The 27,529-nt window shown below is 31.8% G+C and overlaps 4 protein-coding genes across 4 annotated transcripts; all 4 read right to left on the minus strand.

Annotated features, from left to right (window-relative positions):
• Positions 1 to 267: 267 nt before the first annotated feature.
• LOC120194440 (serine/threonine-protein kinase BSK5-like) lies at positions 268 to 19,469 on the minus strand. The gene is made up of 11 exons (XM_039196754.1): positions 19,458 to 19,469; positions 3,375 to 3,483; positions 3,052 to 3,260; positions 2,809 to 2,944; positions 2,488 to 2,621; positions 2,281 to 2,386; positions 2,012 to 2,097; positions 1,695 to 1,883; positions 1,198 to 1,359; positions 792 to 905; positions 268 to 679 (listed from the first exon to the last, which is right to left on the minus strand). Exons 2-11 carry the CDS (start codon positions 3,454 to 3,456, stop codon positions 428 to 430), a joined length of 1,470 nt encoding a protein of 489 aa, XP_039052685.1. The 5' UTR covers positions 3,457 to 3,483; positions 19,458 to 19,469; the 3' UTR covers positions 268 to 427.
• LOC120194442 lies at positions 7,041 to 8,572 on the minus strand. Its single transcript, XM_039196756.1, has 2 exons — positions 7,724 to 8,572; positions 7,041 to 7,622 (listed from the first exon to the last, which is right to left on the minus strand). The coding sequence occupies exons 1-2, from the start codon at positions 8,228 to 8,230 to the stop codon at positions 7,326 to 7,328; spliced, it is 804 nt and encodes a 267-aa protein (XP_039052687.1). The 5' UTR covers positions 8,231 to 8,572; the 3' UTR covers positions 7,041 to 7,325.
• Positions 8,610 to 12,000, minus strand: LOC120194441. The gene is made up of 2 exons (XM_039196755.1): positions 11,782 to 12,000; positions 8,610 to 10,274 (listed from the first exon to the last, which is right to left on the minus strand). Exon 2 carries the CDS (start codon positions 10,134 to 10,136, stop codon positions 9,099 to 9,101), a length of 1,038 nt encoding a protein of 345 aa, XP_039052686.1. The 5' UTR covers positions 10,137 to 10,274; positions 11,782 to 12,000; the 3' UTR covers positions 8,610 to 9,098.
• Positions 19,470 to 21,754: 2,285 nt separating the features above from the next.
• On the minus strand, positions 21,755 to 24,218 carry LOC120194049. The gene is made up of 5 exons (XM_039196452.1): positions 23,575 to 24,218; positions 23,203 to 23,466; positions 22,796 to 23,114; positions 22,210 to 22,320; positions 21,755 to 22,117 (listed from the first exon to the last, which is right to left on the minus strand). Exons 1-5 carry the CDS (start codon positions 23,800 to 23,802, stop codon positions 22,002 to 22,004), a joined length of 1,038 nt encoding a protein of 345 aa, XP_039052383.1. The 5' UTR covers positions 23,803 to 24,218; the 3' UTR covers positions 21,755 to 22,001.
• Between the last annotated feature and the right edge of the window lie 3,311 nt (positions 24,219 to 27,529).

Genomic DNA, 27,529 nt, shown 5'->3' on the forward strand with positions numbered 1-27,529 from the left:
CAATTTCTCATACATCACAGTTACACCTTAGAATTATATCTAGAACCCTAATTCAATATCGAATTTAACGAACGTAGCAAAGACTCGCTGAGCAGGGATCTCTTAAAAAATGCAAATATTGATAGCTACTAACTATATGAAATTTATTTAAAAAGATTATTTTTTAAACAGAGTGATTAAAAAGATGATTGAACACGAAAGAAATATGAGTTTTGCCAACCTTAAAATGATACGAAGGATTAAATTGTGTTAAAAGTGTATCTATACGAAGCAGAAGAGAAATGAAACATTCATTGTTGTTATCGTCTAAGACAAAACGCCGTAAGCAGACTATGGACGTTACAATTACCGTGGTGCAGAGATAACATGGGAAGGTGGAAATATGACAGGAAGATACAAGATGAACTCAAAGGACCCAATAAAAAGGCTACAGAATTTTAGGTCTATGTTTTTTGGATTCCAAGTTTGTACCGTCTTTCAGGATTTCCTGTGCATCTTTGTCCATCCCGAGGCTAAACAGGGCGGCGGCTTGTAGATAGAATGCCGTCGGCCACTCTGGAGATATTACCTGTGCTTGCATAGCATCTCCGAGTGCTTCTTGTGCCATGTCGTTCATCAAGTAGCACAAGCAGCGTCTAGCAAACACAGTTGGAGATATCATTGTCCCACCATCAATGAACTATACGCAAGGCACATCATTAAACTGTTATTAGCATCATGGGTTGAAATTTTAATCTGGAGGTACTGCGGAATTTTGTTGCAGGTTGCCAAATTGTAAATAGAAGACTTACGTCCGTGTAGCATTCAACAGCTGTACCAAAGTCTTTTGCCCGGAAAGCAGTATCTCCGCGTTTTTTGGAATTCAGAGTCTCCTGTATTTGATTTGTCCACATTTGGAAAGAAAGCTAGCAGCAGCAAAATTCAATACCCCTTAGCATAAGGAATTTCAAAAGAGGATTCATTTGACAAATTCACTTGAACAATTTTGATAATGTAATCATAGCATTTCTGTTCTTATATCAGGGTTTGAACGATGAAACAGTAATTCATGCAGTACATGTTTTATCGACACGTTAACTTTTCGAAAATGCAACCAACGATCCTATCAGCTAGCTTTTATCCAACCCCACCAAAGCAAGGTTAAGGCTTTCTTTTGATTTTATATTATATGTAACAAAAACTGTATAGATTGCTGACCTCATTTGCAATCCCCTCATCATCTTTGTATCCAATATTTTCTAATATTTCATGTACTGCAGTAAGATCCATCCTTGTGCATGCTTCACCTAGAGGTGTTAGTAACATTGTTTGCTTTGACGATGCTCCGTGGGGAATGCCCATCAAAACATGTGATGGTACCTGTTAAAATAATACAAGTTAAAAGGTAGCAAAGTGTTCACAGAAAAACATATCCCAGTTCAGCACTCAATGTTTCAAAGCCTTCAAGAAAAGTTCATTTTTTTTATCACTATCATAAAAGGCTTCAAGCTATTAGTAACTTCCATACAAAATTAAAAAAGATGGTCTTATCAGTCACAGCAAATCCATTGTTCACCAAGCTAATAGAGAACATTTGCACTAACAGGGTCTAGTTTGGTTTCACATTGAAGGCACTAATATTTTGGTGTGGACTTTCTAGAATAAAGGTTGAAGATAAGAAATTAGGGAAGAAAGCGGAGAATATGCAATTATACCTCGGTTTCCTTCTGAAGAGGGGTAAGAGCAGTTACAAGAGACTTCACATTTGGCCTCTCACGAGCTTCATACTGCAAGCAGCGTGAGGCTAACCGCACTAGTTCAGTTCCATCATCATTTGAAAACTGACCCACCAGGTTCGAGTCCATTAGCATCAGAAAGTTTTTACCCTGTATTAGGTCCAATGCCTGCAACGATGATAAGCATTTAAATTAGAGTGCAGTTATTCACAATTTTAATAGTTTATTAAATTCCTATGACAGAAGATTTCAAACAAGACTTTCGCCTTAATCGAGATTAAGACAAGAGAACTCACATGGCTTGGTGGTATATGCTTGCCACTGAGAAGATCAAGCAAAAGAGTTCCAAAACTGTAAACCACGCTCTCCGGGATAACCCTTCCTGCCATTTTAATGCATCTAAATTAGCTCAGCCAAAGAAACAATACATGTTTCATGAGCAACAAAACGAACCCAAAATTAAAAGGACATACTTTGCACTATATACATAAATCTTAATAATATAACCGACAGTTGCAATCTGTTCAAGAGTTCCATAAACTTTATCTATCAGCACGTATTTTACCTGTCCTTAGATACTCTGGAGGGGTGAAAGCCAAGTTTGTACTATAGCTTTTTCCATCTCTGCAGTTCTTCATAAGGCCAAAGCTAGAGAGTCTGGGATTACCATCCTGTCAAGAAGTAACCCACTGCTGTAAGCAATTATGTACAAATCTAAATGCAAACATATGAGCTAAGGTCCGAATACGTATGGTATAAAGAATAAAATTACCTGATCAAACAGGATTCTATAAGCATTAAGGTCATGATACAAAGCTCTCCCTTTACTGCTGCAATATTCTAGTGCCTGCGCTAGATATAGTGCGACTCTCAGCCTCATTGGCCATTTCATATGCTGATTCTCCCCTACACCATTTCAACAGAGTACAACAAAAAACAATAGCATAATTAGTAAGATACAAAGATATCCATTAGCAGCATATTGAAGGAAATGAAGACTCTGAGAGACTGATACTTATTTGCTAGACTATAATCAAATCCCAGTATAAATATTATATATACATGTAAACTAGATGAAAAGAGCGAAAATTACAGTGAAAAAGATGCTTAGAGAGAGTCTCATTAGGCATAAACTCAGCTACTAACAATCTCTCATCTCCTTCACAGCAACAACCAATCAAATTTCCTAACCGATCGGTTCTTAACTGTCCAACTGCTCTCGCTTCCTCCTGGAATAACGCCAAAAAGAAGAGAAAGCGATAATTACAAACCAACCAAAAAAGAAGAATAAAAACTGCAGTAAAAAATGGAAAAGTAAATATATTTATATACATACGAGGAACTGTCGAGGGTCAGGCCAAGCCGATCTATTGAAGCGTTTAACGGCGATCAAACGATCCTCGTCGAGCTTCCCTCGGTACACTACATTGGGAGCTTTCTCTCCATGCTCCGATACAATGTTGTCCGTCGAGAAACCTGAAGTGGCAGCTCTTAATTGATCCAAGCTGTACTCGCTGAATCCAGGTAAAGCTTCCTCTCCATTCTCTGATTTGAACGGAAACCAAATAAATTTTAAAATTTATGAAACAGAAAAGGAAACAAATTTGAATACTCAAATATTTTCTCGAGAAAGTGACGGAAACAAGTTAACTAACTAACCAAGATCGGAAGAGTCGTTGAAGTTTGACTTGAGATTTAACGGCCACCAGCAAAGTGATATTTTGGAGCAACGAGCTCCCATTGGCTTAACCCTCAATTTTCAACCAAACTCCCCAAGAAAAAAAGTTGGTTCTTTTCGCCTTTCTTTGCTTTGAGCGTGATGGAATTCGTGTGAAGGACAGGTAGAAGAACGCTACTGATAGTCCAGTACCAAGCAGGGGAGAGCAAAAGTTGTGTTTGGGAAGCGAGAAAGTAAGGGGGGAAAAAAAGCTTTTAACTTTTTGGATCAAAGGTTTCTTCTTGTTCTTCCCCTTTTTCACCACCTCATCATTCCTTCGTTTCCTCACCTTTTACATTTCATTTCATTTTCACGTAAAAGATTTCCCCCTTCTTTTCTCCCTTGATCATAAACCCATTCTTTTCTTACCGCGTGGATTCCATCATCCAATGAAGTTGATAACACTGCAATGGTGTGTACGTAAACGAAGTGAAATGGAGAGTGAGAGAATGGGAGTCATAACGGGAGTCAAAGTCAAAGATAAGGATTAAACAAATAAAAAAACATTTATTTATGCTTTAGATAAATCTTTACAATAATAAATAAATAATGCAAGTGTTTTCAGAAAATAAGATAAGATCATGGTGTAAAAGTAGTAATGCTTGTATTTAACAGAGTAATGTCCTTTAAAAAAATCCAACAAATATTATAGAGAGTTTTTTTTTAATATTATAGAGATTAAATATGATAATGGTATTTTTAATTAAATTTATTTTATTTCTAATATTAAGATTCAAATCATAAATCTTAATATAGTGTTTCACCCTGATATTTAATTTTGTTTGCTACTTTAATTTGTAAGGTCCTATAGATAGGGAAGGTGAATTTTTTACTAATATGGGTAAGTACAAAGAGTATATGTTTAAAGATAACTCTCAATCATTTGATATTGAACTCTCACATTTCAGATATTCCTAATATTCAAACTCAATACCACAAGGAATAACAACGATTCGTTTACTATCGAGATCGCTTAGCTAAACTATTATAAACATCTAATAAATTCAAGTATTTGAGAAATAATATAATTGTTACATTTGTATATTTTATTATTTAATTTACACATTTTTATTCATTAAATTTAATTCGACAAATATCGTCCGTACATATAATTTTATTTTCTTTCGTAATAAAATTTTCTTTTGAAAAAGTCGAATTTGTTTGCTCACTATCCTAAAAGAGATTTATTTCCCTCGTACTATTTTCAGAATATGCAATTTACTTTTGAGTTGGACCTTAATATTCATAGAAAATGTGATTAGTGCGATAATTTTCAATTTTCTTAAGATTATTCCATTAATCTTGACATCTATGAACACCAACAATAATCTAAACTTAAAAATCATTATATTTTATATTGACATTACACTAATATAAACATCATAGATATTAATGTCCAAATAAAAATATATTAGAAAATAATCACATGAAACATATATAATGGAAATACTTAACTTTTACAATAATAAGGGGAAAAAACCCTAGTGCTCCCACTATAATTTTCAAACATTTTCTACTTATTCCAATGAATAAAATATTTTGTGGACATTGTAAAGTGATGAATAAAGCTGAAATGATGACTCCTGGACTTGAATTTCAAGCAAAAATGAATTGAATATTGGGGCAATTACATTATCTAGAACTGTGACTCCTTGCCCTCTAAAAGAATAGTCAAGCTTTCGTGGGTGCTTTCATTGTTAATTATGAGATTGGATATAATAACATCAACTGAGCTCAAGGATTTCAGGTTCCCTTTTGCAAATAATGTTTAAAGTATCAAAAGCTCCTTTTAATGGGGGAAAAGGGACCCCATAATGTCTTTTAATAAGCACACTGCAACTTTTTTCATAACAAATATACATTAAAGCTTCAAGTTAAGTCATTTACTTCTTTTAGAAGTTCAAGAACTTTTTTTATGTTAATTTACAATGTTTTAAGTCACATTCAACTTGAAACTGATTTAATGAATATTGAGGTTGAAACCTGGTCAGTATGGGGTTTTTTTTTTACCCTTGGATCTTGCCCAACTTTTTCCAGTCAAATTTGACAGAGAAAACCCAACAACAACACTGTGGTCTCCCAATTCCGAAGAGGAAAGAAAGTAGGTACAATTTTATAAGGGAAAACCCACATGGGGGAAGCTTAGCACTGGCAATGGCAAACCCCAAAATATTAAATAGAACTTTATATTTTTCTGCTAGAATTTCAGCACAGACACGAAAGATCCCATCTCAGGATCTGTTGGGCAACTTTCCAACAGTGTTAAACAGGGTGGTTTTTCTTGGAGTTGGGAAGCATGACACCGATGGTATCATTTTAACCCCGTTAATTAAAAAGAAGAGAGAATTATGTTTTATTTCATAGGACCACTTGAAATAATGGATATAAGCATGTTCAACAGGGGAAACATGTCCGCATCTCTTAGCCATTTATGTGGTTTATTATGCAAAGATCTTTTTGCATTCCTTATTTATTATGAGGTTGGCATGGCAGCTTCAAAACATCAGTCATCAAAAGAAGGAAACATGGAACTGAAATATTTTATGATATGTGATCTCTCTCTCCCACTGTTGCCTGGTGGATATGGGCTAAAACAACAGTGTAAAATGTAGTGAAGTTGCGGCAAACAGCTTTAAAAACAGGCTTTTTAGGCTGCAGTTGAACTAAGACACAGATACAGAAAGAAAAAGTGCATGCAAACTGGGAAATCAAATAATAGATCTTTTGACGATGGGAGGTCAAGTAAATCAGATAAGGCAGCAATTCCAAAGATTGGATCGAAAAAGGAAAGGGGAAACAGTAGGCTTTGATGGTGAAAGGAAATATGAAAAGCATGTGACATAACAAGTGCTGTCTCCAATTTCATATCCTATTATGTATAAAAATGTAATCGTAAAATAGTAGAAAAGGTGGGTGGTGGTGGCAATGGCAATGGTGGGACATCAGACAAGAAGCATAATTCGATTGAATCATTGGATCATGCCAGCTTCATATTTGCCAAAAGAGAAAGCCATCTCACATGCACTCTAATCTTGTCACTGTGCTCAAAAAGTTGAAGGCCCTGAATTTCGACTTCACAGTACCAGGCCCTCAGTAACAGGGAGGGATGGACCTATGCAGTGTGTCCTGAAAATTTAAATTTACTATATATTTTAAATTTTTATATATTTTTTAATTAAAAATTTGTTTTCCTCCCAACTGAAATTTTATAAATTGATTTTATAAGTTAAAAAATTCTGCGTCCGTAAACCTTACCAGCTTTGAATCTGTACATAACTAAATCAGTCAACATATTCTCCGGATTCATCTATGAATGTGAGAGACAACCTGATATAAATAAAGCGGGTATGGAGCGAGGATTAGATAAGGGGAGGGATTAAATTATCTAATTTCAAAGTTGATGGGGACCTAAGTAATATTGAATTCAAATTTAAGATGAACAAGGTTTAATTTGACAGGCATTTAAACTAGTAGAGACAAAAATTATCTGTCATTCTGACGTTTTCAGCAATCAAACTACCACCTTAAAGTTGAATCAGACCTAATGTGCCACTCTGTTGGATCGTATACGGAAAGCATAATTCAAAATTGGTCATCTTAAGTATTTCATAATCGCTTGATTTTATATGCACGCTTACAATGATCAAAATATTTTGCTTGTACTACAGATGATATTGAATCATTTGTCATAAGTAGATCAAACTACAATGCTCCAAAGCTCGCAGGGAACCAGTCCGCGACTACTATAGACAAGCCTTTATTCTCCATTGGTGACCCTTACCTTACCGGTGACACATATTTCACCGACATTGCCCAACCAATAAACCAGATATATATATATATATATAATTCTATCTTTCACTTAATTACATCATATCATTCGTAGTGTCGAACTAGACCCTTCCGACTGGGGAAACAGGTGGATATTGGACATATCTAGCAGCAGTATCACCTTCTATAGGATTAGGAGCATTTAATCTTCCATTTAGTATGTTTTTCCCCGAAGTTCTTTCTTCAGAGGTGGTTACTGGTTCTGGTTCTGAAAGCACACTGTTTTTCCTACTATCCCAAACTGCTATACAAATGGAAAATGCTTGCATAAGTGAGAGCGAAGAATTGAACTCAACTGAATAGATCCCATCCTTGAAAGCGGCCAAACTGAAAAATGGCTTCTTGTCTTGATCTCCTCCCTGATAGAGTGATAGTTATGATTACAACATGGAGAATTCAGTCAACATTTTCAAATACAGTGGTTATGACAGTTTAATTGGCATAAGATCAACAATTATACCTGAAAAAAGAGTTCGAAATCAGATCCATGACTGAATTGGCTCTTATTGGAAAGAACCCCAAGCTTGCAACCTAAATCCCAACCACCACAATCACATGCTCCACCTGATTTCCATCGTTGGATTAGTGATGAAGGTTCACCTTTATTTGGCACGCTATGTACACCACTTGGAAGTATGACTGCAGCACTAATGTCTGGACCATCCATAAGAGGACCAATTTTCCCAGAATCAAATTCAAGTTTCACCCCTGGTCGACGCTCTTTTAATGTAGCCTCAGCCAAGCTGTTACACTTGTCAATCAAGTACCCATCTCTGATTGGAATTCTTCTGTTCCTTTTTGGGATCTTGACAACGATAGCTGCCTGCTCATTTCTTGACTGGAAATCAGAAGCTTGTGGATTTGACTGTCCTAAATCCAAGGTAAGAAGAACAAATTCTCTGATGCTAAATTGATCCACATAGTTCGGCCTGGACAAATGAGAAAACTCGGAACCAGAGACCTTCATCTGGGCAACAATATTAGGGACATAATCCTGACCTTTGCCCTGATTTATCCACCTTCCATTCTTTTTCTGACTACTTGAATGGAAAAGAATGTGTAAATGTATCCATAATCACCCTTCCCTGATGCACTTGACATCTTCACAGTAGCTGCAAGAATATTACTCTCGTTATCAACAGCAAACGTGAACAGAGGCAACCCATTCTTAACTTGAACTCTTAGAAGAGCTTGAACTGCTGAAGATCCACACACTTTGTTTTGTGTTGAATCATTTACATTGTTTGTGCAATGGCTCGCCATATCTGATTTCACTTTGGCTGACTGCAAGTGCAAAGCTGAATGTCTAAGCTGTTCTGATGATTTACAGGCACCTTCTGTACTATTGAGTCCTGCAATTGGTTGGTAAAATTGCGACAGTTAACTGCCTTTGGTTTTAGAAGCGGGTCTAATAATCTTCTCAAAGGACTGGACCTGCTTCTGCTTTTAGCATTGAGTTTGTCACCACAACAAGTATCAACACCAAAAGAAACAGCATTCTGAGGATTTTGTAAATCTGATTTGACAGAATCATGTGTTAAACCTGCCTGAGGTATAGAAGTACCCTCTTTGGCCAAGAAACTTTGCCAGCCTTACCCATGCTGAAGCTAAAACGACAGAAGGTGAAGTGCTTCGTACTTTTTCATATGCAGCCTTGCTTCCCTTAGCGTCTGATCCTTTCCAAGCCTCATTTGCATTAGGCTTTACGGTTGTTTCATTTGACCTTCTCTCCTCTAGATTTCTGCTTCTGGAAGAATTAGATTCAATCCTTGTTGCACGAGGTACAGAATGAGATCTTTCTGATGGAATGTTGTTTCCACTTGAATTGAAACCCGTCACTTTAATCTGAAAATGTTCACTGTCATCAAGCTCATAAGGCAATGGGCCTGAATGATGGAAATTGGAGCTGACTGCTGCATGTTGAACCTCTTTAGATGTTTCCAGGAAGGTCCTCTGTCTAGGTTCTGCTTCTTTTGACTTGACTTTGCTGCTAAATTAGAAAGGTCCCCTTCTCCTGAATGATCCATGTTGGGCAGATCTCCTGGCAAAAGGAGGACAACTGTGTTTCTTTTTTCAGTGACAATTACTTTATCCCCGTTTGGAATAACTTCTTCAAACTTCTCAACTTTCTTCAGAACTTCACCAACTTGGTTCTTCATTTTCACCTTGTCATATGATGCCGCATAATCTTTTACCCCATTTGGCACTATTGAACTTGCTGAACTAATCTTTGGGACTATTTCCATTCTCTTGCATTTTTCAAACTTCATTCGCGGATTAGTTTTGCAAAATGATTTACCTTCTCTCTTGAATTTTCCGTGAGCCGCGAAGCTGGTGCTCTCTGAAGCCTTGGGATCTTGAAGCTTTCCAACACTTCCCCTGGAAGTTTTTTCAAATGGAAAATGGCCTTCTACAGGGACTGACATCAGATGAGTCTGCAGGGAAGGAGGTTGTAACCTTTGACTGGCAGGAGACCAACTATGACCTCTGCTCGAACGTGCTGATGATTCATCTGTCGAAAACGAGGAAGATGTGTTGCTACTGGGTGAAGAGATACTTCTATATAAGATCTGTTTATTGCTACACTGCCATTTTTCAAGGCGCCCCCACGGAAGGACCCCAACATTTAAAACTTTTTCTTGGGGGTTTGCTCCTCTCTCCAGGTAACTTGGTAGATGTGACATGTACTTCACAAGCTCATCTTCTTTATCTGCCTTGAGATCAGTATGTTGTTTTGTGTGCTTCAGTGAAGAATCAACTGACACGTCTCCACCTTTCAGAACTTCATGATGAAGATCAGCATATGACAAATTAGACTTTTCAGGTTTAAACCTGCCTTGCTTAATTGCCCTATGCCTTGCTTGGGGTAACATGGTCTTTACAAAAATTCCAAAGGATTAATCTCTTGAATTCCTCAGAAGCTCTAAATGCCGTTCCATAGACTGGACAGGTCTTAATCACTCGAGATCCTTTTAGCTGCACAGTTTTAACTCTGTTCAAAATGCAGACCACTGTGGAGATGAAAACAAACATTGTAAAACAATTTTACAATCATATCACTAATTGAAAACAACTGTATCACATGCGTAGTGGCATAAGGTTCTCAAAACAAGTGAGCTTAAAGTTCGAAAACTGCAGCAACCAATAGAACACATGTCCAAAAGAAGCAAGCATTGATTCATTTAAGTCTTAACCATGATGAAGCCGTGACATATCCACATGAATGAAAATCTCTGTTGTATCAACATCTTCAACTAGTCATTACCATTTAATAGCTGAACATTTTCAACATAAAAGCTTTTTTTTTTCTTTCTTTCTACAATGGTTATATTACTTAACAGAAACTTACCATACTCCTTTAATATCCTTCATTGCAAATTAATGCATGAGAAAATAAAAGCGTGTAAATGTCTAAATTTGAAATAACCCATAATTTGGGCATCGCCCCCAGCATCACCGCACATACTGGGATTTTATCGTCACTCGTGGATACATGAAGGTATTGTGATCCTTCATTACCTGCAGACCCCCACGCTTTGTCATCCAAATGTATGTCTCCAAACCAAATCCCTTTCGAATTTGGGGATTTGCAACCTCATGTGATAAAGTCTTTAAGGGGTCTTCGAATATCCAAACGAAATGATACCTTTGATATAATTGCACATAAGGGGCAACCAAATCTCAGAATGTGAGGTGATGCGAAGGAAACATCCAAATTTGCTTAGAAAGTAACATTTCTAACAAAGTAAGACGTGTAATTATCAAATTTACTACAATTCACAAGTGAAATACATATACTCTTGGGAGCTGCCCAAAATCGACTGCAATTTCCACGATTCCTAACTAAACAGTAAAAGTTATGCTTTTTTTTTCTTAAAAAATTTCCAGATAATATGGTGAGTACTAATTCCCAATAAACACAGCTAAAAGCCTCGAATCACTTTCAAGTTCCAAACAAGCATATTCACAGCAAAATACACCTCAACTGAGATTTTCGCTAAAGGGTTCCAAAATAGTTGAAGTCTTAAAGAATGAAGATTCTCAACTTTTTCAGAGCTCATAGTTGGCAAATAAATAGAAGACGATGAAAACAAGGCTGAAAACGAATCCGCAGAATCTTGATATATGTAGTTTGCAAAGAAATCGAGAGTAAGTGGTCCATAGGAACAAACAAAACCAAAAAATGAAGTGAAAGCAATTCTTCAGTTAAGTTAGATATGAAGGGTCATCATCAAATCCTGTTATGTTTAATTGGAATCGACAAGATCTCCTTAAGCTTAAGCAAAAGAACAAGCGCAATCATTTTTCATTTCAATTATCGAACACTAAGAGCTTCGTTTACCGCATCAAATTATTTAAGACAATTTCTTTTGTTTTAGGAAAAGTACAATTCACTTCAAAGTTACAGTGCTGGCAAAAATTAAATTCCGTTCGCGGAAAAGGGAAATAAATCCGTGTTTGATGTGTCAATCACTCAAAACTTTCCAGTCCGAGTGACTGTGAGAGGAAGAAAAATACCAGTACGAGTACAGGAAATGCAGAACGAAACAGCGCTCAATAACGGAAAACGTGAACACCTCGATGAAATAGAAGAAGAACCTCGTGTCGGCGGACAGTGAGAACCACAACGAAAAATGGCGAAATAACAGAGGATCAGAGTTGAAAAAGAGATGTTGAAACATGAAACGCTCAAAGTAATGATGATATCCTAGTAGAAAAGGTGAACTTTCAGAACAAAAGAAAAATATCAAAATCCTAACCCCTCATTAGCATTTTTTGTTACAAAAATTTCAAAAGCTCAAAGTCGAAACATGGAGAGAGGGCCATAAAGGGAAGCTAAAGGGGAAAAAAATACTTTTTTAATTACTTAATGGCCGGAGCTCATTTCATTTCTATTATTTTTCTTCGGCTTTTTGCTTTGCATGCAGCAAGTAGTCAAATTGGCAGGGAAAGCGTCAAGGAGTTCGAGAGGGAATTGTTTGTATTAGTAGTTGCCGAAAAAAATATTTTCTATCAGACTGTTAGATTTAACAATTAAAAATGGTCACATCATATGATCAGATCAGAAAGTTGCGGGACGGGGAAGGTTCTGTTCAGGTAGTCCCCACCCTACAGTGTGTATTACTTTAATATTTATTTTTTCTTACTATAATTTATGGCGAATTTCTCGAAAATTAATTTTATAATTATTATTTCCCTGTCATAAATCGTTTAAACTTTATTTCTTGATCTAATATATTTTGTAAGAAAACGTGATCCCGCAACTTACGTTAATGTGGGGGTAAGATACGCCTGTGCCTTGAAAAAAATGTAAAAAATTTAGATACTAATTTTATAATAATTTTTAAAATAATGTCTTATATGTAATTAATTTTATTACAGTGATATTTGTGTAAAACATTCAACTTTGTTTATTTATTTTTTGTGTAAAAAAACTTTCTACATTAAAATCTCCAAATATTCTTTTACAAATTATTTTATAACTCGATAAATTTTAATATTTGCATGAAATTACACAATATGTATAATCTGGTATAAAAAACTTTGAGGGTAAGTATTTTAAAATATGAATAATTTTATAAAAATTTTATAACTAATATTTCTTTTATAAAATGATGACGATGATAATGATGATAAATATTTTATAATTTAAAAAATTATAAATTTCATATATTTTTAAAATATTAATTGACTTTAAAATTAATTGTTTAAAAATATAAAATAAATCAAAATAAATTTTTAATTACAATTGAAGGATCAAATGAATTATTATTTATTAATTATTATTTTTTAACAACGGTTGATAATATTTATTCATTTTTAATATTTTGATTTTTGCATAAAATTATATAATACGTATAATATAGTATAGGAAAATTTTGAGGGTAAATATTTTAAAATATGAATAATTTTATAAAAGTTTTATAACTAGTATTTTTTTACAAAATGATGATAATGATAATAAATTTTTATAATTAAAAAATTATAAATTTCATATTTTTGAAAATTTTATTGACTTTTAAAATTAATTGTTTAAAAATATAAAAAAATTAAAATAAACTTTTAATTACAATTGAGAGATTAAATGAATTATTATTCATTAATTATTATTTTTTAACAACATTGATAATGTTTATTTATTTTTAATAAAATTAATTTGATTTTAATTTTATTTTTTAAAATTAATATTAAATAATATTTTAAATAAAAAGGTAATATTTTTTATCTTTACATTCTTTTTTTATTGAAATTTATTCACTTTTAATTATTTTTTATTACATTTTGTTGATTTTTTAAAAAAGTGAATAATAATTCATTTGATCTCTCAATTATAATTAAAAGTTTATTTTATATTTTATATTTTAAAAAATTAATTTTAAAAGTCAATAAACATTATTAACCATTGTTAAAAAATAATATCACATAAAAATAAATAAATTTGACGTTTTTACATAAATAACATCCTAATAAAAATTAATTATATATTAGGCACCATTTAAAAATTATTTATAAAATAACACCCAAAGTTTTACATATTTTAAAAAGCTCGGTGCATGTGTAATGTTTTTCTGCAAATGGTGTTAGTTTAAAAAATAAAATTAAAATAATATATGACAATAAATAATTATTATAAGGATGATTTTTTGAGAAATTCGTCATAATTTTGTGAAGAGATAGAGCTAACAAATCTTATGGAACCCTAGCGTCATTATTGAAGCACGTAGCTCCTCGATCCTGCTCACGAATCCAGCTATATAGAGAATCGGAGTGATTTTTATCTCTCTTAAAATTTTTAATTTAATAATATTTTAAATCTTAAATTTAAGTAAATTAAATTTTTATCATTATCAAAATTTTAAATCAAATACATAATAAGTTTTTATATTTTAAAATTAAATATTTTATTCTTTTAATATTTAATAAGATAATTATGAATAATTTATTAAATATTCATACTTCTAATATTTATAGTTCTTGAGCCCAATATCGAAAGAAACAACAATAATTTTTTTACCGTCTAAATCACTTAATTCGTACTATTATTATTATTATACTTTTTTTATTTAGCTAATATAATTATAAAAGAGTATATATTCTAAATATTTTTAATTATTTTATAATTAATGTTTAATTATTTTATAATTAATGTTTAATTACTTTATTTTAACCGCTAATACTTAAATGACCTCTAATAATAATAACAATTTTTTTAATAATAAATATAAATTGGTTTGTGTCATTACTATTATATTCAATAATCATAAAGGTGCTTTTAATTTCATCAAATAGTGGTCCACTCTAAATTAGATCTATAATCTAGTGCTACGAGTAGGGTCCACTATTGATAGGATGAAGGGTCTGGTGGATTGTTGATCATCAGGATTAGGATATGATGTGACTTTATATATGAAATATCTTTTTAATTTCTGGAAAAAAATCCGCAATTCTATTTAAAAAATTATTATAAAAAATTTAATATAAATTATTAATATATATACGGTGCATAACATATTGTGAATAATTCAGATAATAAAGCTGGAGAAAGTGTGACTTTCTTTTGGGAAATATTGCATGGGATTCCTTGAAAAATCAAGTCCGAACAGTCACTATCTTTAGTCTTTATTTCTTAGTGTAAACTATAATTAGAAACATGCAAATTTTATTCGCTTTATTCACACAACAATATGATTGTTTACAAGAAGAAAGTAAAAAGATGGCAATGCTTTTAATCCCGCGCCCGATATCAAAGTTCTAAAGTCTCTCCACTCCGCTCCAACGCAAACAGTGGAAAGCAAGTATGAAAAAGCGAATATGCAAGAATAATTTGATAATTTTATATTAGGATAAATTATATCATTGATCATTTAGTTATTTAGCCATTTTACTTTTATCATTGATTTTTTAGTTTTGTTAATCAAAACCATTTAATTATTTCAATCAAACCATTAGCGGTAAATGGTTGATAGGAATGCTGATGTGGTTGTTAAAAATAGCATAATTATACATCTAATTTTAATATTTATATATTCTATTATTTGATCTTAAATTAAATAAAATCTAATAAATTAATCATTCAATTAGGATCTAATATGTCATGGTGACAAATGTCACCACCTAATTGAAAGTTTTTTAGTTTTCAATTTTTTAAATTAAATAATTTTTTTCCAATCAAATTATGACATATGTCAACATCCTATTGTAGAAAATTTAAGTTACAATGAAGGTGTAAAATTTGGACGTTGGTACAGACTTGAACTGGGTCACGCAGATGAAGGCCACACGCTAGAACCACTAAGTTAGCATCATCATTTGTATTGAGGAATACACTATAATACATATATTGGTAGTATAACTAATGCAAAAAAAAAAATTATATTTGAAAGTAGGATAGATTTCATATATTTTTTAAATATTAGTTGATACAAGATTTCAAAAAATAAATTTAAGAATTTTATATTTTTAAACTAAATTTAATATTTATATTTTTTTCATATCTATAATTCATTATTATATGTATAATCTTAAATTGAGTATTTTTTATATAATTAGTAATTTTAATTTCTTATTAAAATTAAAATATTTAAAAATATAAAAGACTCATACATATAATTTTAATTTCTTAAATTGAATATTTCTGATATAATTAATAAGTTTAATTTTAAGAAATTAAGTATTTCTGATATAAATAATAATTTTAATTTTTTATTAAAATATAAAAAAGATTAAATAGTTAAAGAGTCAATGACATAGTTACCGTTTATATTATATGTACTGTATACATATAAATATAGTATAATTCTAAATCCATTTATTAGAATAATTAAAGAAATGGTTAATGAGGAGAGAAAGATGAGGGTGTAAGTAAAAGTTTGACAACGAAAACAGATGCGTAGGTGTAGGTGACTTAGGGACGAGATGGAGGATGATGACGATCGCGCATTTTCTGATTGCAGAGGATGATCGTCATCTTCACGTGAATCTCTGAAATACAAAATATAATATACATACATGTCAGTCATCACAGTGAGTGAGGCCATCACAGGAAAGAACAAAATCACCGACAACAGCACATGTGCGTTCCAATATCGAAGCACCACCGTACTTTCCTTCCTTCACCACTCCCATTATATCTCTTCTTCTTTATTTCCCGCCGAAAAAGCAATGTGGAAAAAGAACAAAAGCGGACAAGGATTGTCGCCATTTGTACGGCTCTCAACGTTAGTCCACTTCCTCATTATTTATCTATCAATTTCAACATTTTCAGCCTCGTATAGCTTGTGTACAAATTTTGGATGTAAAGAAACACGTGAAAATGTGTGGGTACAAAAATTTCGCAGTTCAATAGCAGGTTCGCTATGTACTTGGATTATGTTTTGCCTTTTTAAATCAATGAGAACGCTTCATTTCAAGTGGAAAGCCTGGGTTTTTCATCCTGTTTGATTTATTTGGCTTAAAAATTATGAAATATTCCCCCAAAAACTCTGCATCATTGGCAAGTTATGGAATGGACAAGTGGAAAGTTAGATGGCAATTTAGGTTTTGCCTATCTGCATCCATAGATGTTCATACACGTTAGGCAAGGAGATCCTACTGATGTTCGTTCTGGGTATTTAAACAACAAAGAATGCATCAACATAGCGATTACTGGAGAATCATACTGGATCATATAAGCTTCGATTTTCCTCATTTTTATGAAATTAATTTTAATTTTTATGAAAACATTTACATTTTTAAATTCTATTTTTTTCTAAAATAAAATTGTTTTTAATATTTTTAATTGTTCATTACTAATTTTAATTATTCTCACGTATGTTTTTAATAATTTCTTTTGTCATTTTCATCAATTCTAACATTTATCATTTTATTCAAGCTTAAATGTATTGATACTTAAATTAGATACTTCCTATTAAATTAGTATTTAAACATTTTTCATTTCTAGTTGATATCTGAACTAAACACTCTTAGATTGATGTTCAAAAAAAAAAATCAGCTCTTAAACTTTAATTTTATAAGTTATTTTGATAATTTCATCAATAACGTTAACTTCTGATAAATAACAATATAAAATTATATCACACGTTAATAAAGATGTCATCATGTATGCTTTAAAAATATAAAAATAAATATAATTTAAATTTAAAATATTAATTTAAGAAAAAAAATCTAGTTCCCAATTAAAGAGTAAAAAAATCTATTAATTCAAGAATTATATGTATATTTAACCTTTATATTTAAAAAAGAAAGATTAAAGATTCAGGTTAGGGTGAGTAAGACTTAAATCGTAAGAATAAAGTCCATTTGAGTTGTATTGAGATTTAAACCTAAAATAGAATAATATTCTCAACACTAATTCCAAAAAGAAGTAAATAGAAAATCTTTTCCAAGACTAATTCTCCCCCATGGCCTATAAAACCCCATTTCAGCTGCTCAAGTATTCTGAGAAGCAAAACGTGGAATAACCAAGGCAGCTGATCTCTCAATTTTCCCAAACAAGTTACCCAGTTTCTCTTTGCATGCCTTACTCCATGTATGCAACATAAGCTTTCTTAGAACCCTTTTTCCCTTTGATCACCGGAAGATTGGTGATAAATAGTTCGGATTGATGCACAAATACTTCCCTCGTTAAGTGGTTGAAAGGATCGAAGACGCTGCTACCTCGGTTGCCATAGAAACACTGGATCATGGACATTTCTCTTGCACCATCGAAACAAACGTCAATGGAAAGCAATTTAAAGTCTTGAGTGTTTCAGATAACCTGATTGTATCTTCCCGATGCTGGGGAACTAGGATAACTGGAATGGTCTGGATTCTACGGTATTTTTGGCCCAATAAAGGATAACTGGTTTTTTACTTAGCCCATTAGGGCATCTCGGTATTTTTTTTATAATATTCATAAAACTTATCAATTCGAAGTGATGAATTTCAATAAAAATATTTTTATACGAACTCATCATATTAAGGTAACGAGTTTTAATAAAATATAATTTTTTATTAAAATCTATTACATCGAATAATGATTTTTATGTCATTATAAAAATATTGATACTTACCCTATAAGACTAAATAAATAAAAAACTCATAGACCGGGTCAATTTTGCATGAATTCTACCGAGGTTTCAGAACAAAATTACAAGGCTTCACAGGCCCACAAAAGCGGGCCCTACCTAAAAAAACTGAAACTGTTTTTCCTAAGTTCATTCGGACTGGATCTCAACGGTCCAAATATTTTACTATACTTAAATATAATTAATAGAATTATATTTAAATAAAAATATCAGTTATATTATAGAATTCATTGTTAAGTCTATTTCCAAAAATAAATAAAATAAAATCTGGTCAATATAATCAAAATATCTTATCTGATTTAAATCTATTGAGTTATTAGTCATAAAAATGTATTGAATTATTATTTATGTTTCTATAGTCTATTATTTATGTTCAAGATACAAGCTTAACTTGAAGGGTACGATCCAACCACCATCATGAATTCCTAGCACCTGCTGGATGCTCCACCGCAAGAAGATAATAATGATGCATGTCACCTATTCATATACAACTTAGATCGAACAAGGTTGATGGGACAATCACATATTCTAAAATTTTAAATTTTTATATAACTTACATATTTTTTTTTGTATTTTTATTGATAATTCATTTTTAACTTTAAAATTTTATAAGTTTGATTCTTTTAACATAAAATCATATATATATTTTAATGTTAGATTTTTTTCTCATACGAACATATATCTCATTCTCGTTGGACCAAACAATCTGTTGGTTGCTATGGGGCGAACTTTGTGGCGAGCCATGAGGGTTGGTCTTTACTTATTAAGTTATTTGATAATGCTTGATGTCATACCTTTAAATGGTGGGTAGGTCGGTCTCAAAAAATGTAGAGGTCATATATTATTTTTTCAAAATAGGTTCTTAAAATATTTTATACGAAACTGTAAATTGTTATAATTTGTCTGATTGTTTCTTATAAAATAAAAAAATTCAATTATATGAAATTAAATATTCTTCACTAAATTTTCTTTACGTATGCGTATAATAGGAATATATTTTTTAGTCAATAATTCTTTTAAAGCGTAAGGTTTTTAAATTTTGAGATTCTTTAACGCATCACAAATTACATTTACTCCAAGAGAAACGTAGACATATTGTCTAGTAGAATGGAAGAGCACCCGACCTACAAGAGAAATAAATATATGGAATCATCAATACCGTAGAGATAAAAATAAATTAAATAATGACTAACAGTTGAAATTCAATTTTTTTCCTTCCAATTAACTTGAAAAATAAATTTTTGAATTAACAGAGATGGGCGGAACTAGACATTTTAATTGGAAGGACCAATTATTGAAAACAAATTTAATAATAGTTTTATTTATTAAATCTCATATATTTTTATATAATTTTATTAAAAAAATGTAGATTTATTAGATTTTTTTATATAAATTATCCATTAAGACCTTCTTGAAAGAAAATGAAATTAAATTATAGTAGTAGGTTTTGACATTCAAATCGTAGATGAAACAAGTATTGAGAAAATCAATATGAATTTATTTTTACTTATAGAATAAAGTAAGAGCCTAAAAGTGTTTAAATTATTACGTGAGATAGTTGAATTTTTTAAATTTTCATCCATTAAAATATGAAGAAAATTTGAATTTTGGTCTCCTCTAGTATAGTTTTTCTTATTTTATTTTATTTCAAAGTAACTATAAAAATAGAAGAAAATAAGAAAATCATGAGTTGAGAAATATAAAAACAATATTGAAATAAAAACGTGATAATATTAATTTTTTTATAGAAGCAAATAATTTTATTAAAAATAGAAAGTATCACAAATTACAATAAAGATTTACAATCACAATCGTAAATTAAGTACATAATTAAGAAAATTTCTTATAATCATTGAAACAAAACTAACAACTTAAGAACACATAAGAACTATACAAGGAAAGATTAAAAATCAAACCAAGAAACTCGAACAAAGATAGATACAAACAAATCTGATCATATCGGCAAACGAACCGCAAAATGAGATCAAGCTATTGAAAAACCATCGACGAACCACAAATTATACTCAAACAATGTGAAAAACTATCCACGAACGTAAATCGATTATCCAAATCCAATATGAGGGTCAAAAGCAGGGAAAATCAACAAGAAATCATATAAGCGCCATATTGGTCAATCATGGCGATGTCAAATAAACCTTTAGATAAAAGATAAGTGAAAAAACAACCAAACAACCGAAAAACATGCATAAAAGCATAAGAAAACTTGTTATAAAGGCAGATGAAAACGTGTCATAAGGGCAAACTTATTAAAATAAAAAATAAAATAAAATAAAGATACAATATAGAAGAAAATGATAATAAAGAATACTAATGGTTGACAACCAATATTAAAGTTGATATCGTCGTCGATCAAAAAATACGAAAGATAAAAAGATGAGCCGCACACCAATCACATAAAACTAAGTTTTTTTCTTCAATAATTGATAATATTAAATTTATAAGTATAATAATTAAATATTATCAACGTTTTTTTAGATGTAAGCTACTAGAAATAAAAACATTAATATTTAATAAATAAGTTTAAATCAATATATTTATGATTTTTATTTATGAGAATTCAAATTATATATATATAAATCTTATACTTTTAAAATATTAATTTAATTTCATTTATAAATATATAAGGATGTATGTATGTTAATATGAAATTTTAATAATTTGAAAAGAACAAAAAAAATTCTAAATATTCTAAGTGATATAAATAAAATTTTTTAAAAAATTGAGGGGTCTTATAAGAATTTTGTCAAATTTTGAGGCATGTCCCCCCTCTAGTTCCTATGTAGTTTCGCCTATCACGCAAATGAATTAGTTTTTCTCTGGTTACGTTTGTCTATTAGTATTAATTTTTTCACACAAAAAGATCAAGTGGGTATTCTCCGTAGAATTTGAGTATAAGACGAAAAATAAAATTTTTTGAGTCTGGGCTATAGCAGTTGTTGCCCCACGCTCCTTGTAGAGCGGTAGAACTTTTACTTCATTTTTTAAGCACAACAAATTTGTACATAAAAGGGACATAATAACTAATATTTTGATTTTGTTTACATTCTTAAGATGTGCAAATGAAATACTTTCAAGGCGTAATATATATATAAATCAAAAACTTAATTATTAAACCCATTGAGTTAATTGTTTCTTTTGAGAATTTTAATTATCATACAGTTTAGTTACTTTTATATTTTTATTCATAAGATTTTAAAAATAAATATTTTTTAAATTTAAAAGTTCATCCGGTTAACATAAAATTATATGTTTATCTTTTATCATTATTATAATGGTTCTCTATAAGATTTAGCTACGTATAATATAAAGATGGGTTTAAAATCCCAAAGGATAGCCGCTTTTTATTACAAGTATTTTACAAGATACATCTTGAAACAAGACTTAAGCCAGCCATAGGAAGGTACAGATACTGTACCCATCATTTTCATAGCAAATTTATTTTAATTTTCCCATCTAAGTTGAACCCTTTGAAACAAGGGCTAAAGGCCGAAAGAAAGAAAGAAAACAAATCAATACATATACAAACTTAACCCTAGATTCCAAATATTTTTTGACCACTGTCTGTCTTTATTTCTTTTATTCTGCCTTGAAATACAATCTAAAGCTTGAATTGATGGAAAACAAACAACCCCATGTGGGTGGTTGTTTGCATTAATATGTCCATTCTTGAGGTAGACACATTTCTTGAAGGTTCATAGCCGGCGCTGCCTTGGACGGGCCCTTGTGCAGTGAATGCTTGTTATGATTCCTCCCACTTCCGCAAGCATCTGTATGGAATAAAAAAAAAGTAATTAGATTGCCAAATGCTAAAAGCTATAAAGATGACAAAATTTGCTTGGTGTTGGATCAGTTTGGCTACCGTGTTGTGGAGGGAAACCACTATTGTTGGACCTTGTTGGAACACCTGTTTTCTCAAAGTGGAGCTTCAGTGCCTGAACTACTCTTGCTGGAATCAGAACTGTGGCACATCCTGATCAAAACAGACCAAAATCCAGGTATAAAATATCTGGCCCCAAAAATCCCAAAACTATCATGGTCTTAAGTATTTTTTTTCTATAAAAAAAATCGAATTTTGATATTATGAATGGAGAGTAACATGCAAATAGACTAAACTGGGGGACCAGGACAAGGACAAGGGAAGATTCCACTTCACATTAATCAAATCTTGGACGCTAGCTATGGAGGAAAGATTTGTCGAGGAAATGGAATCTGAGAACACGGGTGGGAATAAAAAAAAACCATTTACCAGAATCCCAGGTCAGATGTCTCGAAAACCATAATTCGGAAAACAGGATAGTTGATAGTTCACTGAACACTTAACCACTCCCCCCAACAAATCCAACCAAACCTTTGCCTAAATCCTAAAAGTAAACTTTCAATTACTCACGAACCAAAAAGTCAAAAATAAATTAAAAAAAACTAATGAAAGGTACTTTTTTTGGGACCTTGTTTCTTGCGTGACTCGGTAGGGTTTCCTCCTATTCCACGAGGCAAGAAAACCCCGGTTCCACTAGAACCACTTCTTGAACCGGATGCATTGAGGAAAACCGCCCTCATGTGTGAACCGGTCTGTTGGTTGCCCTGTTGTAGTTGTTGCGGCTGGGGCAGATTATACCAGGGATTATTAGAGTTAGGGGCAGCTTTATGGCCATTGTTGAACCCACCAAGAACTCTTCCTCTGCCTTGATGGTAATGCTTAGTTCTCGGCTTTTGCAACTTCTGTTCCGTTTGCTTCATAGCTTGCTCTTGTTTAAGCCTGTAGAACTGTGAGTTATATGAAGAAAATTAGAGCCGTTTCATTTGTAAATGAATTCTAAATGGAGAAAAAACAGGTAATGATTTTCGTTCTTACTTGGATTGCTCTTATTTGATCATCGATAAGGGATTTCTTTGCATTCAGGTTTCCTCCAGAAACTTGTATTGAATTGGATGTAGTTGAAAATGGCTCACCCTGGTTATATCTTGCTGTTTCTTCATTTATCTTCATCTTTTCAAAATTCTCAACCATGGGTGTCAATGGAGGAGATGGCTCCCTAGATGGTCCAACAGGACTATTAAGGTTCGAGCCAAACTGTGACCACAGCGTTGATTCTGGTGAACCAGGCAAATCCCATGGCTAAAAACCAACAGAAAAAAGTGGAGAGGCGGGGGGGAGAGATCAGTTTCTAAAGTAAAAACCAATCGAATCTTTGGTATTAAGACCATGATCAAGAGGATGGAATACCTTTCCAACTTTATCTTCATCAGGAAGCATGTACTGAGCCATCTGTCGAGTCAACTCACCAATGTAATCGTCTTCTTCTTCTTCCTCCTCCCGGCTGCTCTCTGTGGAGCTAGAACACAGCCGATCAGACCCAATAGGTGAACTCAACTCGGATCCGAGGTGATCTTCTTGAGGATTGTAAAGCTGAGAAGGAAGCAATAACTCACGGTTGTGTAGGTCAACAGTCATCATTAAACGAAACTACAAAGCTTTTCACTTTAAAGTGGATACTGGAAAATAAAAAATCAGGTGAGTGGGTTGATGATCTGCTATTATGGATGTCGCTGGTTCGACAAGATACAACTATTACCTGATCTATCACACATGAACACTGAAAAGAATAAAAGGGAGCGAAATAAATAAAGAGAGGGTGGGGGAGAGAATCCTGTGGGAACTTTTTTAACTGACGCATTAAGGAATGCGAATATGGAACTTGGGTCCCTTATAGGGTTCATTTTGAACATAAAGACATAATAAAAAAACAAGACAAATTGTGCAAAGAAAGACTCATATAATGTTTTCCCCTTTCATTTTGTGTTATATGTTGTTGGTTCTTGCAGGTACGACTTTAAACTTGTCAATTTCCGCAAATTCGCCTCACCTGCCATTTGTTAGGGAGTTGCCCTCTGAGTTTATTTTTAAAAAATCTACTTTTTTATTCATATTAATGTTCAAAATTTAAATACAAAATATAAACAAGTTCGATTAAATTGAGTTTGTTAAATTAAAATGAAATATAATTAATAATTTATTGATTAATTAATTCAGATAATTTTATTCACAATGTAGGATTCAAACTATTAATATTGTTTAAGAAATATGCTATCTCAATCCCACTATATCAATTGATTGTTGGTAGAAATAACATGTTAAATTTCTTATTCTGAAATTCTATGTAGAGAAGATAGGATTAAAATAAGGTTTAATACAAAAATAAGTGTCTAAATTACACCGAGATTTACTTTTGGTGCCAAAAGATTTATTTTTGTTAAGAATATGTGTCTAATATTTTCTCGGTTACACTTTTAGGTGCCTATCGTTAAAAACATTAAGTGACACGTGTCAAGTTTATATTTTTAAGTTTTTAAAATGAAATATTATTTAAAAATAATTTAAAAAAAACTAAATGTGACGTACACTTAACGATTTTTTTAACGGTAGACACCTAAAAGTATAACTGAGAAAATATTAGGCACATATTTTTAACAAAAACTTCTTTAGACACCAAAATTCAAGTTCGAGTATAGTTTAGGCATTTGTTTTTATATTAAACCTTAAAAGAATTATCTGAATATCTGATCAAAATTATTAGATTAATAATTAAATATCGATAATTATGGAAATTTGAAATTTGGGGTTTGGAGGGATTGTTGTTTCCACAAACAAGAGAGAGGTTAATATGGTAGACTGAGGAATGATGATTGTACTTCTCTTCTGTCTTGACATACAGGAGTATAAACAGAACCATTTTATTCCATTTGTTATCCAAAACAAAGATTGGGACAAATTGGACTTTGTTAAAAAGAGGAGATTTTCACACACGAAAGCAGAGAGAAAGAGGAGATTTTCCCTCCTCTTTATCTTATTTTCTTTAGGGTTTAACAATTATTCAAAATAAAAAAAAAGAAGGTGATCAATTGGGGTGGGTGAGAACGAAGGGAGGATTTCTTTTTTCGAGAAAGCAGATTTTGGTTGGAAATGTTATCTTTAGTTTCCACGAGCTCAAGTGCTTGCCTCCATTCGAGACCAGAGCTCGAAAGTTCATTTTTGGGCCGGCTTTGACCCAAGCACGGACCGAAATGGATTGGGCTCTTCAGGTTTTCATTTGGTTTTGAATGGTTCATGTTTTAACGACTTTAACAGTCTTTACAGTTTTGCTGCTACCGTCCGGTATGGAGCTTTAGTCCCGTGAAGCTGCTTATCGAGTTAATCACGAGTTGAGCAGTATTTTATTCAATTAAAAAAATTATTTGATTTATATTTAATATCTGATGGATTCGATAAATTTTTGTTTAATTTGTACTCGTTTAAAAAAATTATTGTTCTATTCGACTCATTATTAGTTAAATTCACCATAATTTTTATCATTTATATATGTAAGATAAGATTCACTTACAGTTAAGAGTTTTACACATTTTAGGATCATTGGATTAAAGAAAATCAAAGGTTGAAATTAACTCATTGTTTTTTTCCCATTGAATATCTTCTCATTTCCTACTATTAATCTCAATATTTGATTTCTCTCATTCAGTGATCCTAAAAAGGACACACACTAGCAAAAAAAAAATGATCAAAATAGTATGTGTAGCAATTCTAAAGTCTTAACTCCAAAGTAACAATTCAAAAATATATCAAACTAACATATTACAACAATTCTTGAAAACAAAAGAAGATTAACAATACATAATCAATTCTAAGACAATCAATATCCTACAAATTATTTAAAAAAATTAACAAGATCTCAGTCCTACAAATTATCAAACTTGAACTTTTTCGAGTTAAATTGACACTTGATCGACTTGACTCGTTAAGGTCTCAGTCGTACTCGAATTCAAATCAAATCAACTAAAATCAAACATTGACCGAATTTTGATCAAATCAAACTCGAATTAGTTGTGAATTGCTCAACTCAATTATCACCTATAGTCAGGGACGAACGCAAGTTTTTATGTTGGGGGGACGAACTTAAACTTAAGGGGGCGAACTAAAATTCCAAGGGGCGAAAACACATTTTTTCAATAAAAAATACATAGAAAAAAATCTAAAATATATGACAAATTTAAATTTTACGACTGCCCCCACCGGGGAGCCTTCAATCCATCCCTACCTATATCTTGTCACCACGTGTTATCTACTTGTATTTTTATTTATACCTAATCCCTAAATTCCGAGAAAGTCTCACGTGCGGCAACCTTAATATACGGCTAAGGAAAGACGCTATTGGTTTTGTTATTATTTAAAAAAAAATGGTAAACAATTACGGGAAACATTATTATTTCTACCGGTTTTGTTATTATTTGACGCTTTACCGGTTTTGTTAACATATCTGGTAAAGTGCTACCTAAATATTATTTTTTCTTCCGGTTTTGTATTTGACACTTTACCAGAAATGTTAAAAAACATTAATGTTTTAGGTAAACTTTTACCGGTTTTGTTAAAAAAAATAATAACAAAACCGATAGCGCCTTTTCTTAGTCGTATATTAAGGCTGTTGCACGGTAGAACTCCCCCTATATCCATGCCAATTAATTTAGTTGAGTTGTTATTCATAAGTCAAATTTTAGTGAGGATTCGTTATTGTCCTAATTGTAAGTTGCGGACTCAATGTTTATACTTTAATTTGATATTGATCAGTTTTCTAATTTTTAATTTTTTGATATTTTAGTTTTTAACTCATGATAGATGATTAATATAATTAAACTATATAATTAAAAATAATCTAATTAAGAGTAAAAATTAAAATATTTTAAGCATAGTATAAAGAATAATAATAATTTTTAACTTTTCAAATTAAGATTAAAATCAAAACTTTATCTTGCCGACGAGGTTCCTTGGCTTTCTTCTTGTTGTCAAGAGGCTTTCAATTGAGATTGTAGCCCGTTGTTTGACTGTTTTGTTCAAAGACTTCAAAGTTGAAGACAACTTTCTTATGCGGAGAAGCGTCAGTTGATCCAATCAATTCTATTTAGTGTTCAAGCTTTTTAGAGCAAACATCTTGTGTTAGGATTGCTACTGATAGAATAAACCAATTTATGCATGATTCTTTTGGAATGCTGAAGATAAGTCCGCGAAGGGTGCTCGGATTAGTTGATCGTCGATTTGTCAGCCTAAATCTCAAGGGGTTTGAGGATTAAAGACATTGGTTATTGGAATCATGTTTGCTTGTTTTTTCCCCCTTTTGATTAGGAATATTCTT

The sequence above is a fragment of the Hibiscus syriacus genome, unplaced genomic scaffold (genome assembly GCF_006381635.1).
Source record: "Hibiscus syriacus cultivar Baekdansim isolate YM2019G1 unplaced genomic scaffold, ASM638163v2 tig00116997_pilon, whole genome shotgun sequence".
Taxonomy (NCBI): domain Eukaryota; kingdom Viridiplantae; phylum Streptophyta; class Magnoliopsida; order Malvales; family Malvaceae; genus Hibiscus; species Hibiscus syriacus.

What these genes read in the sequence shown, in the direction of transcription:
- LOC120194049 (XM_039196452.1), bottom strand. Translation starts at nt 23,802, where the DNA reads ATGACTGTTGACCTACACAACCGTGAGTTATTGCTTCCTTCTCAGCTT. An exon ending in ATGAAGATAAAGTTGGAAAG is followed by an intron (nt 23,467 to 23,574) that starts GTATTCCATCCT and finishes GTTGGTTTTTAG; the next exon opens with CCATGGGATTTGCCTGGTTC. An exon ending in ATCAAATAAGAGCAATCCAA is followed by an intron (nt 23,115 to 23,202) that starts GTAAGAACGAAA and finishes TATAACTCACAG; the next exon opens with TTCTACAGGCTTAAACAAGA.
- LOC120194442 (XM_039196756.1), bottom strand. Translation starts at nt 8,230, where the DNA reads ATGAAGGTCTCTGGTTCCGAGTTTTCTCATTTGTCCAGGCCGAACTAT. An exon ending in ATTTCGAACTCTTTTTTCAG is followed by an intron (nt 7,623 to 7,723) that starts GTATAATTGTTG and finishes TCACTCTATCAG; the next exon opens with GGAGGAGATCAAGACAAGAA.
- LOC120194441 (XM_039196755.1), bottom strand. Translation starts at nt 10,136, where the DNA reads ATGTTACCCCAAGCAAGGCATAGGGCAATTAAGCAAGGCAGGTTTAAA.
- LOC120194440 (XM_039196754.1), bottom strand. Translation starts at nt 3,456, where the DNA reads ATGGGAGCTCGTTGCTCCAAAATATCACTTTGCTGGTGGCCGTTAAAT. An exon ending in CAACGACTCTTCCGATCTTG is followed by an intron (nt 3,261 to 3,374) that starts GTTAGTTAGTTA and finishes CGTTCAAATCAG; the next exon opens with AGAATGGAGAGGAAGCTTTA. An exon ending in CTCTAAGCATCTTTTTCACT is followed by an intron (nt 2,622 to 2,808) that starts GTAATTTTCGCT and finishes GAAATGGTGTAG; the next exon opens with GGGAGAATCAGCATATGAAA.